Source organism: Trichomycterus rosablanca, chromosome 21, assembly GCF_030014385.1.
Source record: "Trichomycterus rosablanca isolate fTriRos1 chromosome 21, fTriRos1.hap1, whole genome shotgun sequence".
Classification (NCBI taxonomy): Eukaryota; Metazoa; Chordata; class Actinopteri; order Siluriformes; family Trichomycteridae; genus Trichomycterus; species Trichomycterus rosablanca.
Genome location: NC_086008.1, coordinates 2,710,001 through 2,726,138, shown reverse-complemented (window position 1 = coordinate 2,726,138; position 16,138 = coordinate 2,710,001). Strand labels below are relative to the sequence as shown.

General features: G+C 43.0%; 1 protein-coding gene across 1 annotated transcript in view; it reads right to left on the bottom strand.

Moving 5' to 3' along the window:
• Positions 1-565: 565 nt before the first annotated feature.
• arhgap25 (Rho GTPase activating protein 25) overlaps positions 566-16,138 on the bottom strand; it is a 24,183-nt gene continuing 8,610 nt past the window's right edge. Inside the window, exons 2-11 of the mRNA XM_063017976.1 lie at positions 14,026-14,225; positions 9,213-9,294; positions 8,322-8,435; positions 7,132-7,336; positions 6,129-6,261; positions 5,322-5,395; positions 4,667-4,788; positions 3,255-3,415; positions 1,845-2,398; positions 566-956 (exon numbers count right to left, since the gene is read on the bottom strand). Coding sequence (XP_062874046.1) covers positions 761-956; positions 1,845-2,398; positions 3,255-3,415; positions 4,667-4,788; positions 5,322-5,395; positions 6,129-6,261; positions 7,132-7,336; positions 8,322-8,435; positions 9,213-9,294; positions 14,026-14,225 — 1,841 coding nt within the window. The 3' untranslated portion in view covers positions 566-760. The remainder of the gene's footprint in view (positions 957-1,844; positions 2,399-3,254; positions 3,416-4,666; positions 4,789-5,321; positions 5,396-6,128; positions 6,262-7,131; positions 7,337-8,321; positions 8,436-9,212; positions 9,295-14,025; positions 14,226-16,138) is intronic.

Genomic DNA, 16,138 nt, shown 5'->3' with positions numbered 1-16,138 from the left:
GTATCTGAGACAGAACATGAAGCCTTGCACCGTCGCTGGATGTTCTAGGTTTACAATCAACTATTAAGGTAGCTGTGTTGTATGTTGTAGCTTCTATTTATTCTATCATTCAGTTTATGGTATAATTTAATGACTGGCATAAAATGAGGTTCTTTTGTTTAAAAATCCATAAAATCTGTGATTTTTTAAAAACAAGGTGCATGAAATTAAGCAAACTGGCATGATGGATTGTGGAATATCCATGTTGGGAGCAGCAAACTGGCTGTGCTTTGTTTCCTCCGACACAGAAGTGACCACAGTACGAATACACCAAACAATTTGGTTCCTTACAATCTGCTGTGTGAGGCTAAGAATCGAATTTAAAGAAGATCAGACGTACTGTATAAAGGGAGTGAAAGTGTGATAAGCAGTGGTGAACGTCTAATACTGACCAGCGTTCGATCGGACGACGTGAGGCTGCCGGTGCGAACACTGGGTTATGTTTAATTACTACTCAAGTACAAATTCTACCAATGAGAATGATATATTCAAGACTTAACGATGCAAAATAGAAATACTCACCTTCATCTAGTTTCACATATATTACTGTGCATTAAATTATTAAAGTCATTAGTAAACGCCACATTTGGAATGAAAAAGTAAATTCAGTGCATCCGTGGGGCCGACACAGTTTCCATACGATATCAGTCATTTCTGAAGGGTGGATTGGATCTCTGTCCCGTGGTCATTAAGCCCCGGATCTTTTCCTTTGTGTGAGTGTTTAAACCGGTCTGGATTTACTGATGAACCTCTGGAGCTCTTGGTCCAGCTGCTCGTTCCGTTTCAGAGCTTCGTCTCTGCTGCGCTCGGCGTTGCGTAATAAAACCTCCAGCGCTGATTTACGGCGTCTCTCGGCGTCCAGCGCTGCCTGCAGCTCTGCTATGGATGCTTCCAGCTCACTGTTTCTCTGTTGAAGGCTACACACACACACACACAGAGTTAAAATCCAGACATACACACACATATAGCGATCCACACACACACAGCTGTATAAATACAAAAATTCCTACACTGTTTATTTAAGATGGCATGATGGCACAACTTGTGGAGTGGGCCTTGCCTCTGGTCACTGTGTTGACTTCCTCCAGGTGCATGCCATAATTGAACACCCTGTACAAGTGTATCAAGGGTGTATCCGGTGGGTGCCTGACCCACAGCAACCCTGATCAGTATAAAGCCCTTGGTGACAACACACCTGCACACTGCGGGTGTACACAGGGATCAGTATCACATCGGCATTCCCCTCTGTGCAGGCACCATCGCCAGCCAGCAGAGGTCGCCAGTGCAGCAGCAATGACAAATCCCTTCGACCGTTCCTACTGTTCGTGTCTGTACAATTGCCCTGCCGGTCGATAGCACAGCTGAGAGTCGAACTTGGATCTCGGTGGTGGTGGTTTAGCTTGGCGTCTGATTGCTGCACCACCCGAGTGCCCAACTATTCCTAATGTAAACAAAGTCAATTCAATTCGAATTTGTTTGTATAGCACTTTTAGTAGAAGTATAGGGACTGTGGTAGCTCAGAGGTTAAGGTACTAGACTAGTAATCATAAGGTTGCCATCGCCAAATTGCCACTGTTGGCCCCCTGAGCGAGGCCCTTAAATCTCAATTGCTTGAGATGTATACACTGATAACTGGAAGTTGCTTTGGATAAAAGTGTCCACTAACTGCAACAAATGTAAATGTAAGTATTGGAACATTGCCTTAAAGTTCACAGCGTGTAAAAAAAAAAAAATAATAATAATATCAAGTACTGCAAAAATGTTCAGTGTTTCTCACTAAAAACAACATCAGACTTTGATCAAACCTGTTGAGAAGTTGCGGTTGGTTGGTTGTGGCGTCCTCCTGCTTCATACTGACGTTGGGTCTCGCCTGCATCGCTGCCTCCTCGTTCCTGACCGGAACTTTCTGCTCTGATTTCTCATTCGGCTTTGCTTGAGGTTCCGTTTTTGTTTCCGGAGGCTCTGTGTGTTTAACCTCGCCGTTACTATTCCTCTTTTTCTGCTCCGGATCGTCCTTCTCCTCGCTGCCCCGTCTCTCAGGGAACAGTGTGACTTTCTGAAGGTCCAGGATCTTAAAGATGTCCTCAGACAGCGTCTTTTCGTCCCTCTCCTCCAGGAACTCTGGCAGGCGGCTCCAGCGGTCCCAGGACGGCTCTCGGGACGGTCTCACCCCGCCGCTTATGCTGGGTAGGGTCTGGGTGCGCTTCCTGGGACCGCTGCTCTGAACGTCTGCTGGACACTCGTATGAGGGGGATGGAGGGGGTGAGGAGGAAAGTGTGACCCCTGACCCTCTCCTCTCGCTTTCAAATGCTTCTGGTTCCTCTTCTTCTGGGGACTCGGACAGGGAGGACATCTCGCACTGGGGGAAAAAAGATCACAAACTTTGCATTAGACTTATAGAAGATGTACCACTCGGTCCATGTGACCTTGTGGTCAGTGTTGGCTCAGTACAAGACTATTAAACACCAAGTTGTCAATATGGGGCCTCTCTGCACTGGATTGGCACTTTGCCCTGTCCAGGATATTCCTGCCTGGCACCCAGTGTTTCCTACCCACTGGACCTGCCACAACCCTGCAGTTGTTAAATATAATATATACTGTATGTTGATATGAACATTTTAAATAATAACAATAAAATATATGCTTGACGAACCAAGCAATTGTTTACATTATCCTGGTCATAGTTGCAGTGGGTTCAGCACCACCCGGAGTACCCAGGAAGAACATGCAAAACTCTTAACAGACAGCAACCAGAGGCAAAGACCTGATCAGAGCCCAGCACCTAATCTACCAGCTGTGCCCAGTCTGGATCATTTAAAACAGTGTAATCACAAACAGGGCAGCATGGTGGCACAGTGGGTGGTCACTGCCACCTCACAGCAAGAAAGGCCTGGGTTTGATTCCCTGAGGGGGCATTTGCATGTTCTCCCTGGCTCTGGTTTCCTCCCACAAGTCCAAAGACATGCACTCTAGGTGTGTGTGTGTCCTGTGATGGACTGGCGATCTATCTGGGGTGTTTCCTGTGGTGGTAAAACAGACAGTGAATAAATGAATGAATGTGAATAGCTTAGATCTGCCCTGTTAGTCCGTCCTAGTCTCAGACAGCCCAGATTAGTAATGAACCAGTGGTGTAGTGGTACGTATTACAGTACCAGTTTGTGCACTTATGGGTCAGTCAGAGTTTAACAGAAGAAGAAATGAAACCCGTGTGTTACCTCGGCCGATTCCCAGCCCACAAAACTGCGAGGATTCGAGGACTTTTTACTCTTTAACTTCTTGCTGGGGGCCGAAGACGGAGCAGCTTCTTTAGATAAAGGGAAGAGCAGCTCATGATGCCTGATCATCACCGTCATCACCTTCTGGATCATCGGAGTACCTGTGACAATACAGATGTGTGTGATTCAGAGAGACTGCAGATAGTGACCCAAAACCTAAAATGCTTTTGTTCGATTGATACCCGATCTTTTATATTTAGGTTATAAGCGGTGAGGGTAGGAGGAGGAGTAATCGGTCGTGTCTGAGAGACTGAGAGACGCTTATAGTCCGGATTTAGCTCCATCTGATTTCCACCTTTTTGGACGCTCAAAGAAGCTTTAAAGGGAAGAGGATTTTCATGTGATGATGATGTGAAAGCAGCGGCGCATCATGATTATGAGCTCAACCACAAACATGCTTTGCTGATGGCATTAAAAAGTTGGTACGATGCTGGAAAAATGCACAGAAAGGCGGCGATGTAGAAACGTGATGAATTTGTTTTTGAAACCCTTAATAAATTGAGTTTTAAAAAGTGCAGAAACTTTTTGAAGAACTCTTGTAATAAATAGTTAAAATAGTGATACTAAATCATTAGAAATTAATAGTTTATTCTATTCATGTGTTTCCTGATGCTGGCGATGATGTTGATTCCTGTAGGGAGTGACGAGGATGGACAGGATTTGAAAGGCGTTTATTAGAGTGTTTTAAGGAGGAGAGATTGAGACGGTCTGAGCATGTGCAGTGGAGGGATGAGAGCTCTATGGAGAGAAGGATAAGGAGGACAGGAAGGCCAGAGAGGAGGTTTATGGATGTGATGATGAAGGACATGTAGGAGGTTGGTATGACAGAGAAGGATGTTCAGAACAAAGATGTTTGCAGATCACATGACCATCTTTCATGTGGCAAGTGGGCCGCACGGTGGCTAAGTAGGTAGCACTGTCGCCAGCAAGAAGGTCCTGGGTTCAATCCCCAGGTGGGGCGGTGCGGGTCCTTTCTGTGTGGAGTTTGCATGTTCTTCCCGTGTCTGCATGGGTTTACTCTGGGCGCTCCGGTTTCCTCCCACAGTCCAAAGACGTGCAAGTGAGGTGAATTGGAGAGACTAATTGTCCATGACTGTGTTTGATATAAACTCGTGTACTGATGAATCTTGTGTGATGAGTAACTACCGTTCCTGTCATGAATGTAACCAAAGTGTAAAACATGACGTTAAAATCCTAATAAACAAACTCATGTGGCAAGTCACATGACATGCTCAAAGTGTTACCGTAATTTGTGATTATGGCTTAATGACCACCGTGGCTTCGAGATTATACAAAAGCAGCAGGTGCCCGGGTGCTACACGATACATTCATTCGGTAGTTAATCCGCTCACCCTTCATCATGCTGAACGCGTCCTCCACCTGAGGTTTGAACAGGTTCACCCCCATCACTGTCGCCAGATTTTCCACACTCATCTTATTCACCTTCGAGTGCTGCTGCACCTCGAACAGGAACCTGTGCACCAACATGAATAAATCCATCACCCAAAAGTTGGGGTAGGCTCCAGCAATCCCCAACCCCCACCCCCCGCGACCCTAATTGGATAAGCGGTTAAGAAAGTGAGTTAGTGAGTGTTTGGGTCGTATCTACACTTTGCATGACGTGTGTTAAACGCAAAAATATTGGTAGATGATTTTAAAAAGAGTCTTTCTAACATTTACATCAACAATATGAAAAATCATTTGTGATCATCTCAGCCGTTCAGTAGAGGCTCATTAAAAATACTGTGTGCACTAGTCAAAAATATTTACTGTTTGTCGTTGCTACAGCCCCAAGAAACTAATAAATGCAAAGAAATCATTTTTAAACATTATTTTCTTGGTGAGACCATTAAAAACGTAATATTCCTCATTCTCTATCAGCATTTCATCATACTGCACATCTCTGTACTAGCATAATGACAGCAAAGTTGAATTAAATTGAATGAAGGCGGGACAGGAAGGGAAACAGTGTGAAGGCCACAGATATCTGCGTGGATGGACACTGACCTGCAGATGTAACTGAGGAGGTTGTAGTTGTCTTTTGGAAGCAGGCTGATCTGTTTCTCCAGCTTCTCTTTACCCTGCGGCATCACGTTAATCATACAGACATAAAGCAACAGGTTACGTTCACAATAAAAAATTTTAATCTATTTTTCTCTCTTTATATACAACGCAGATTTGTCTCATATGGTCTAAAGTGTGTGGACACCCCTCCTGATGATCGAGGTCAGGTGTTTTAGTCACACTGATTGCTAACAGATTAAATTAATGTATGAAATTAATGATATGCTTTAAACTTTGTGGGAACTGTGCCCATGCGTACAAAGCGAGATCTTTGGTGTGGCCTGCACACAGCACCACTAAACTTAATAGGCACAAATCACCACAGACCTACTCTGTCTGTGGTAATTGTTGTGGTAATTGTTCTGTTTACTTAGAGTGCATCTAAAAAAAAAAGTCACAATGAATCTGGTTCTATTACTTTTAAAACACTAAATTGTAGGCAAATAAAATAAGCACCTTGCTTGCTTGTAGAAATACACACCATGGCCAAAAGTATGTGGACACTTGACTATGAGCCTGTCGGACGTTCCACTTCAAAACCACAGGCTTTCCAAAAGAGTTTAGAGTGTGTCTATGTGAATTTGTACCCATTGCAATGATGCTGACCGTGATACCTGGATTAGACTCACAATCAATGAGCTGACACCAGATTTGTTCAATGACCTTCCAGGACCTTCCCCAAACTGCTGCAGTTATTTCCTATGATTAATTTGATACAGATGTTTCCACAGTACCCAGTCTGCTTCTTACCGAGGCTGTGGTGGTATCCAGGGTCAGTGTGCTGTCCAGAAAGTCTTGATACTGAGTCCAGGGCACCACAGGCTCAGGCAGCTCCCGCAGGTACAGCTTGAGTAATGATGCCACCGTGTGGACATCCGTGTCACTGCAGCGAACAAAGCAGTTCCATGTTGTTATTATTATTTTGAATTCTGTTAAAATTAATGGAACACATTTTCTAACTGGTGTGTCTGGGATTAAACTGGTTGTGCAGTAGATTAATGTTTGTGTGTGATTAGTAATAATAAATGCTTCACTTCAGTTAGGACAGGATGTGGCTGAACCACACATCAGGGGTGTGAATGTGAAGCTCGACTGAAAGACAAATGTCTGCATCGTTCTCACTCTCTAGTGTCTCTGTGTCTCCTCAGAACTTCAGAGATGATCATTTTCTGGTTTTGATACAATCGAAGAAGCTTTGCTGACTGAACGATGGTTTCGTTTCCTAAACAGGATGTGAATATTCTCTACCTTAAAAGGTATTTTACTCTGTCAGCGGCAGATTCACGCACATTACAGTGCTGATGCACATACACACATACACACACACACACACACACACACACACCACCACCACCAAATGTGAGGCTGGGTCGGATTATTCACTCACATTACAGTGCTGATGTACACACACACACACACACACACACACACACACACACACCACTAAGAGTGTGAGGCTGGGTTGAATCAAAGCGCCTGGTAAATTCTGTAAATGTAAGTGTGATGACTAGAACAGGGTGCTCGGGGGGCTCAGCGGTGTCATGCTCTAGCCCACAATTTTGGAGCAGGGCCATCTGAACAGGGTGCAGACACAACTGACTGTGTGGTGGAGGAATGCAGCAGGTGTAGTGTGTTTCTCTGTTTGGTAAAATGTGCTAAAATATTAAACAGTAAACACTAAAGGTTGTAGCAGTTACCTGCTGGGGAACTCATTTTGATTTATTCGATCATTTGATCACTATTTCCTGTTTACCTGGGGAACGACGGCCTCTCTCCGGCGTCGAAGGCCTCTCTAAACTGTTTCACCTGGTTCTCCTGACCCGGCAAGCGGAATATCCCCTCCTCGTCCAGACCGTGCTCCTTAATAAACTCGGCACATTTCTCCACCAGCATGGGTACAGAGCGAGGCCCGAGCTTCTTCTCGTAGGCCATGATGTCCACCAGGCTTTTACCAAACACTGTCAGGAGGAAAATAGAAAATACAGTGATTATGACTGACCAGTCATCCAGAAACACAAATATTGTCTCACTGAGCCACATCAGCTCTGTTACTGCACTATATTTAAGTACAAAACTTTCAACAAGTGCATTTTCTATATATGGTTTATTCATTGTCATGTTTTAATATCACTTTATCCTGGACAGGGTCACTGTGGGTCCGGTTTCCCCGGAGTCATGACTTTGCCGATCCATCATAGGGTTTCGACCCCCCATCAAAGAGACATAGAGACTAATTGCCAGCATGTGTAATAAATCTTATATAAAGAAAGTTTTATGCGTCCAACTTTGCAGCAACAGTTTAGGGAAGGCCTTTTTCCTGTTCCAGCATGACTGTCCCTCCCCCTTAGCACAAAGCAAGCTCAATAAAGACATGAAGAAAAGCTTGGTGTCCTGCACAGAGTCCTGACCTCAGCCTCACTGAACAGCTCTGGAATGGACACAACAGCTTACAATGGCCATAAATTCCCACAGACATACTTCAAAGTCCCATTTAAACCCTTTTTTAGAAGATAGGCTGTTGTACGTGTTCTAAAGATCACGTAGAGGTCACTCAGGGGACGGCCAACAAGCTCTTGGTCAGGTGTCCAAATACTTAGTGCTTATTAATGCTGTGTAGCATCAAGGAACTCTGGAATCAAGAGACATCAGGGAGAGTTTGGACTAAATATTTGTAATCTTGGATGTATTCATGCATTAATCTCTGTGACGATGTCGTAGTGCATTCGACAGACAATAATCAGACAATGATTTGACTTTAGATGGTAAAAAATGTCAAACCACGACACGGTGATTCAACCCCCACATGTGGACGTGTAATAGTTCAGCTCTTCAGTGGGAGGTAAGTTCCTAAAAAGTTATTATGAATAGTTCTGACTCTGTCACCAGTTACACCAGTGTGTGTGTGTGTGTGTGTGTGTGTGTGTGTGTGTGTGTGTGTAGTACCTCCGCTGCCCTGTGCTCCAATGGCCCTGCGGATTAACCGCACCCATTCCTCCATCTCACTCTGACTGCTGGCCATGAGAACACATCCATCACGCTCCCGATCCCCGTTACTACCTACACACACACACACACACACACACACACACACAGTTTGTAATGTGACTGTGGGGATTTTGTTGCATTCATCCACACAAAAGCCTTTTTATTAAGCATTGTTGTGTTGTGTTGTGTTGTGTTGTGTTGTGTATTGCTGTCTCTAAATCATAACAGTGCCTCCCAAAATGAGGAGTCATGACATCCGTTCAGGGGTTTTACAGAATTTAATATGAAAGTCATGAAGAAAATAGAAAGTGTGATTTATAAAGGAGCACAATTAGTGCAGCAGTTGAGTCTTGAGTCCCGGCAGTGCTGCCAGCCTGGACGGGCACCAAACAGAAATAACTGGTGGTGTCTAAGAAAGGAAAGGCCGACAGAATGTTAGCTGAGTGGAGCATCATGACCATGACAGAAGCTCCAAACTGGATTATCCAAAATAGATTATAACATGATAAAAATATATATTCTGGGTGCATCGGTAAATTATGCAAACCCACTACTACTGGGATCCAGGATTCGAATCCCCAGGGGTGCTATCGGCCGGTCAGGCATCTATACACATACGTGATTGGCTATGTCTGAGGAAATGGGATTGGCAAGGCCCTGCGATGACCTGCCGTCCTGTACAGTGTGTGTTACTAAAATGAAATATTTATATATAGTACTATTTATTAATTGTACTCTCTCTGTGTGTGTGTGTGTGTGTGTGTGTGTGTGTGTGAGTGGTACAAGGTTAAATTAGGTCAGCACACTAAACTTCAGGAAATGGGTGGAAGGGAAAGAAAAAAGACTTACGTGGTATGATCTCGAAGATAAATTTGTCATCAGTGTTGGACTGCAGTTCGTTCACTTGACTTGTCCACAGGGGGATCGTTCCCTAAAATGAGAGGTTTTATAGAATTATGATCCCAAACTAAACTAAACTAAACTAAACTAAACTAAAAGGCAATTTCACTCTCACTTTTAAACAGCCATGAACGCACTGAGTTATCTTTACATGATGCTGCCTTGCATCACTCACAGTATATACATATACAGTGTATCACAAAAGTGAGTACACCCCTCACATTTCTGCAAATATTTCATTATATCTTTTCATGGGACAACACTATAGACATGAAACTTGGATATAACTTAGAGTAGTCAGTGTACAGCTTGTATAGCAGTGTAGATTTACTGTCTTCTGAAAATAACTCAACACACAGCCATTAATGTCTAAATAGCTGGCAACATAAGTGAGTACACCCCACAGTGAACATGTCCAAATTGTGCCCAAATGTGTCGTTGTCCTTCCCTGGTGTCATGTGTCAAGGTCCCAGGTGTAAATGGGGAGCAGGGCTTTTAAATTTGGTGTTTTGGGTACAATTCTCTCATACTGGCCACTGGATATTCAACATGGCACCTCATGGCAAAGAACTCTCTGAGGATGTGAGAAATAGAATTGTTGCTCTCCACAAAGATGGCCTGGGCTATAAGAAGATTGCTAACACCCTGAAACTGAGCTACAGCATGGTGGCCAAGGTCATACAGCGGTTTTCCAGGACAGAACAGGCTTCGCCAGGGTCGACCAAAGAAGTTGAGTCCACGTGTTCGGCGTCATATCCAGAGGTTGGCTTTAAAAAATAGACACATGAGTGCTGCCAGCATTGCTGCAGAGGTTGAAGACGTGGGAGGTCAGCCTGTCAGTGCTCAGACCATACGCCGCACACTGCATCAACTCGGTCTGCATGGTCGTCATCCCAGAAGGAAGCTGACGCACAAGAAAGCCCGCAAACAGTTTGCTAAAGACAAGCAGTCCAAGAACATGGATTACTGGAATGCCCTGTGGTCTGACGAGACCAAGATAAACTTGTTTGGCTCAGATGGTGTCCAGCATGTGTGGCGGCGCCCTGGTGAGAAGTACCAAGACAACTGTATCTTGCCTACAGTCAAGCATGGTGGTGGTAGCATCATGGTCTTGGGCTGCATGAGTGTTGCTGGCACTGGGGAGCTGCAGTTCATTGAGGGAAACATGAATTCCAACATGTACTGTGACATTCTGAAACAGAGCATGATCCCCTCCCTTCGAAAACTGGAAGGATAATGACCCCAAACACAACCTCCAAGATGACAACTGCCTTGCTGAGGAAGCTGAAGGTAAAGGTGATGGACTAAACCCAATTGAGCACCTGTGGCGCATCCTCAAGTGGAAGGTGGAGGAGTTCAAGGTGTCTAACATCCACCAGCTCCGTGATGTCATCATGGAGGAGTGGAAGAGGATTCCAGTAGCAACCTGTGCAGCTCTGGTGAATTCCATGCCCAGGAGGGTTAAGGCAGTGCTGGATAATAATGGTGGTCACACAAAATATTGACACTTTGGGCAAAATTTGGACATGTTCACTGTAGGGTGTACTCACTTATGTTGCAGCTATTTAGACATTAATGGCTGTGTGTTGAGTTATTTTCAGAAGACAGTAAATCTACACTGCTATACAAGTTGTACACTGACTACTCTAACTTATATCCAAGTTTTATTTCTATAGTGTTGTCCCATGAAAAGATATAATAAAATATTTGCAGAAATGTGAGGGGTGTACTCACTTTTTTGATACACTGTACATATAGACGTGTGTATATTTATTTATTAATTATTTATTTATTAAAGTCAGAGACGATCGCTCATCTATTGCTGCTGTTTGAGTCGGTCATCTTCTAGATCTTCATCAGTGGTCACAGGACGCTGCCCACGGGGCGCTGTTGGCTGGATATTTTATATATACATACAGCGATCAGCCATAACATTAAAACCACCTCCTTGTTTCTACACTCACTGTCCATTTTATCAGCTCCACTTATCATATAGAAGCATATATATATATACAGTGTATCACAAAAGTGAGTACACCCCTCACATTTCTGCAAATATTTTATTATATCTTTTCATGGGACAACACTATAGACATGAAACTTGGATATAACTTAGAGTAGTCAGTGTACAACTTGTATAGCAGTGTAGATTTACTGTCTTCTGAAAATAACTCAACACACAGCCATTAATGTATAAATGGCTGGCAACATAAGTGAGTACACCCCACAGTGAACATGTCCAAATTGTGCCCAAAGTGTCAATATTTTGTGTGACCACCATTATTAGCACTGCCTTAACCCTCCTGGTCATGGAATTCACCAGAGCTGCACAGGTTGCTACTGGAATCCTCTTCCACTCCTCCATGATGACATCACGGAGCTGGTGGATGTTAGACACCTTGAACTCCTCCACCTTCCACTTGAGGATGCGCCACAGGTACTCAATTGAGTTTAGTCCATCACCTTTACCTTCAGCTTCCTCAGCAAGGCAGTTGTCATCTTGGAGGTTGTGTTTGGGGTCGTTATCCTGTTGGAAAACTGCCATGAGGCCCAGTTTTCGAAGGCAGGGGATCATGCTCTGTTTCAGAATGTCACAGTACATGTTGGAATTCATGTTACCCTCAATGAACTGCAGCTCCCCAGTGCCAGCAACACTCATGCAGCCCAAGACCATGATGCTACCACCACCATGCTTGACTGTAGGCAAGATACAGTTGTCTTGGTACTTCTCACCAGGGCGCCGCCACACATGCTGGACACCATCTGAGCCAAACAAGTTTATCTTGGTCTCGTCAGACCACAGGGCATTCCAGTAATCCATGTTCTTGGACTGCTTGTCTTCAGCAAACTGTTGGCTGCCTTTCTTGTGCGTCAGCTTCCTTCTGGGATGACGACCATGCAGACCGAGTTGATGCAGTGTGCGGCGTATGGTCTGAGCACTGACAGACTGACCTCCCACGTCTTCAACCTCTGCAGCAATGCTGGCAGCACTCATGTGTCTATTTTTTAAAGCCAACCTCTGGATATGACGCCGAACACGTGGACTCAACTTCTTTGGTCGACCCTGGCGAAGCCTGTTCCGAGTGGAACCTGTCCTGGAAAACCGCTGTATGACCTTGGCCACCATGCTGTAGCTCAGTTTCAGGGTGTTAGCAATCTTCTTATAGCTCAGGCCATCTTTGTGGAGAGCAACAATTCTATTTCTCACATCCTTAGAGAGTTCTTTGCCATGAGGTGCCATGTTGAATATCCAGTGGCCAGTATGAGAGAATTGTACCCAAAACACCAAATTTAACAGCCCTGCTCCCCATTTACACCTGGGACCTTGACACATGACACCAGGGAGGGACAACGACACATTTGGGCACAATTTGGACATGTTCACTGTGGGGTGTACTCACTTATGTTGCCAGCTATTTAGACATTAATGGTTGTGTGTTGAGTTATTTTCAGAAGACAGTAAATCTACACTGCTATACAAGCTGTACACTGACTACTCTAAATTATATCCAAGGTTCATGTCTATAGTGTTGTCCCATGAAAAGATATAATGAAATATTTGCAGAAATGTGAGGGGTGTACTCACTTTTGTGATACACTGTATATATATATATATATATATATATATATATATATATATATATATATATATATATATATATATATAAATATCCAGCCAACAGCGCCCCGTGGGCAGCGTCCTGTGACCACTGATGAAGATCTAGAAGATGACCGACTCAAACAGCAGCAATAGATGAGCGATCGTCTCTGACTTTACATCTACAAGGTGGACCGACTAGGTAGGAGTGTCTAATAGAGTGCACAGTGAGTGGACACGGTGTTTAAAAACTCAAGCAGCACTGCTGTGTCTGATCCACTCATACCAGCACAACACACACTAACACACCACCACCATGTCAGTGTCACTCCTACTCTGTGGGGGTCCTGACTATTGAAGAACAGGGTGAAAGCCGGTTAAAAAGATATCTAGAGAAACAGATGGACTACAGTCAGTAATTGTAGAACTACAAAGTGCTTCTATATGGTAAGTGGAGCTGATAAAATGGACAGTGTGGCGTGATGCATATATGCAAAATATCTTCGTAATTTTCTATATATTATACATAATATTATACTTGAATCTGTGTGTAGTTTAATATAATAAACATATTTCATGATTTAAAAGATTGACATTATTAATAGATCCTCGAATTAATTAATAGAATTTTATGATTCATTTCAGTCAATCGAACACCTACGCTTGCTCCTACAAAATAAGCTGTGGGCAGCGTCTCTGTTGCTTATCAAATCTCCGCTCTCAATAAAATGATTAATGATCAGTTTTTATATACATATACATTAATTACTCATCAACTATACATTATTTGTTGGCTATCTGTATAAATCATTGGAATCTCTAATTTGTAAGTCATGTTCGTGTTCGGCCTCATGGTCTGCAGCACTCGCAGATCAAAAAAACATCAAGACACCTTTGGGATTGTTCATTTGATATCAAAACGATTATTTTAACTGAATGGGCAGACATTCGACAAGACACACTCCAAAATCTTATGGAAAGGCTTCCTAAAAGCGGCTGTTATATGCATAGGAATGCATTTTAATGCCCATAGTCCACATACTTTTGTCCGTATGGTGTACATAGTGACCGTCTCACAACTGTACATTAACCTTATAGCCCTGACTACAAACCTATAGCAATATATAGAACATAGAAACCTGATTGAGATTTCTGCTTTCTTACCTGTATGGCGTTCTCTCGGTCGTCCTTGTGGTAGGTCAGCAGGTTTCCCCTCAGCACAAAGTAGCACATCTTCCAGTTCTTCACAATAGACCTCTGTTTCTTCAGCCAGCCCTTCTTCAGAGGTTTCTCCATCGACCTTCTCGCATCAATCCGTTTAGACTCCGGACTCCCGTTGCCTGGTATCACACTTTTGGACCTCACTGGCAGTAAACAGCACAGGACAGAGAGGGAAAAAAGCAACACGTAGTTCAGACGTCTCTTGCAGACTGAACTGTTTCACGGCGGTATGTTTGCGCACCACAGGCAGCAAGCCGTGTTAACCATAGATATTTTTATAGAGCGAGATCAGTCTCCACAGCCTGGTAGTCTGGTAGGAAACAGCCTGACCCAAGCAGCTTCCTGCTCAGCCTCTTTACACTACACCGACTGTGACTGCTTTATAGCACCATCAAACGAAACAGATTAACATCATGCACTGTTTCAGAACTGCAAATGATTTGATAGAAGGTTGGTGCAGTGCAAATAAAGGTCAGTGGAAAGGTCAGAGTAAGGAAGTAGGTTTGAAAGTGTGTGGAGCTACAGGGGGCTGAACAGTAGAAGAAAGGTCAAGTTGATGTTAACTTCTAGTTTACTTATAGCTATACAGAAGGACTTCTTTAAAACCCAGTAGAACTAAGAAGTTCAGGTTCTTGTTTATAATTTCCCTAATTTAGTTCCTCTATTGACACTTAAAATCCTTTAACTGTCAAACCAAACCCAACCCGCTCTCGGAGAAATCAGGACATTTACATTTTTAGCATTGAGTGGACACTTTTATCCAAAGCAAGTTACAGTACTGTGACAGTATATTTTCTAAGCAATTGAGGGTTAAGGGCCTTGCTCAAGGGCCCAACAGTGGGAACCAGTGACCTTTCAATTACTAGTCAAGTATTTTAACCACTAGGCTACAACTGCCCTAGGACCAGGCAGTCAGGACCTAACTAACTGTCTTGTTGTTCTATCCTATGGATGCACTCTGTGGCTATACAATTACTAACTGCATCCCACTTTATATTACATAATCTAATAAATTGTATTCAAGCTATTAAGGTCTGGCTGGCTTGTAATTTCCTCAAGTTGAATGAAGGGAAAAACAGAAATGCTGATTTTGGCCTCTCAAATGTTGTTAGGAAGAATCTTGGTTTGCTGACTTCAAGAATATTTATTTATTTATTTAGATGTTTTACGTCATGTATACACAATGATTATATTCACGCCAGGAAAGGGTCATTTTTATATCAGTCTATAGTTCTTGTCAAGCGTTGGTTTAGTATGTTGTTTTATATGCATTCCTGTAGACCAATTTATTTCAAGATTTTGAGGATTGTTTCTACTTTGTCTTGGTTAAAAATGTCTCCATAGTTTTTGGTATTGCTAAACATTATCGTTCTCATAAGTAGTTAGGGCATTCGGTCTGTATAAGTTTGATTGAAAAAGGTATTTGGCAAATATCACAGAGTGGTGTAGCTTCCCCCCTTACAGGATACGAGTGTGTTAAATGTGTGTGTGAATTCAAAAATCAATTAAATACATTTCTTAATGCTTGTGCCAAAAATAAGCTCATAACAGGTATGTTAATTCCAACTGAGAAATAGATCATTTAAAAAATTATAAAAATACTTTCATTTCATGACACAGAGAAAATTATTCATGCTTTTAAATCATCATGGCTCCATGTTACACCAGTATTGGCATCACTGCATCAGCCACATGTAGCGTTTAGGATACCAGAGTTGTTGGAACATATACGAATGCTAAGACCCTGTGGTCCACCAGCCAAGAGTTCTTAGTATTCCCTAGAACCAAGCGGAAACAAAAGGTGCTTTGTGTTTTTATTATGAAACAGTTTGCCCTTAAATATTAGACTCAATGGGTCTAAGAAGCTCTTTAAAAAACCTTAAGACGCACAGCTGCATTGGTCTTTCTTCTGTTTTGTGGGTTTTTATTTATTTTTGTGGGATTTTAATTTATTTAAATTTGTCGTAAAGCACAATAAAATGCTATGTAAGTACCTGTATTTATTAACTACATCTTCTGTTGTTTTACCCCGAGGTGGTTCTGACGGAAACCTGTG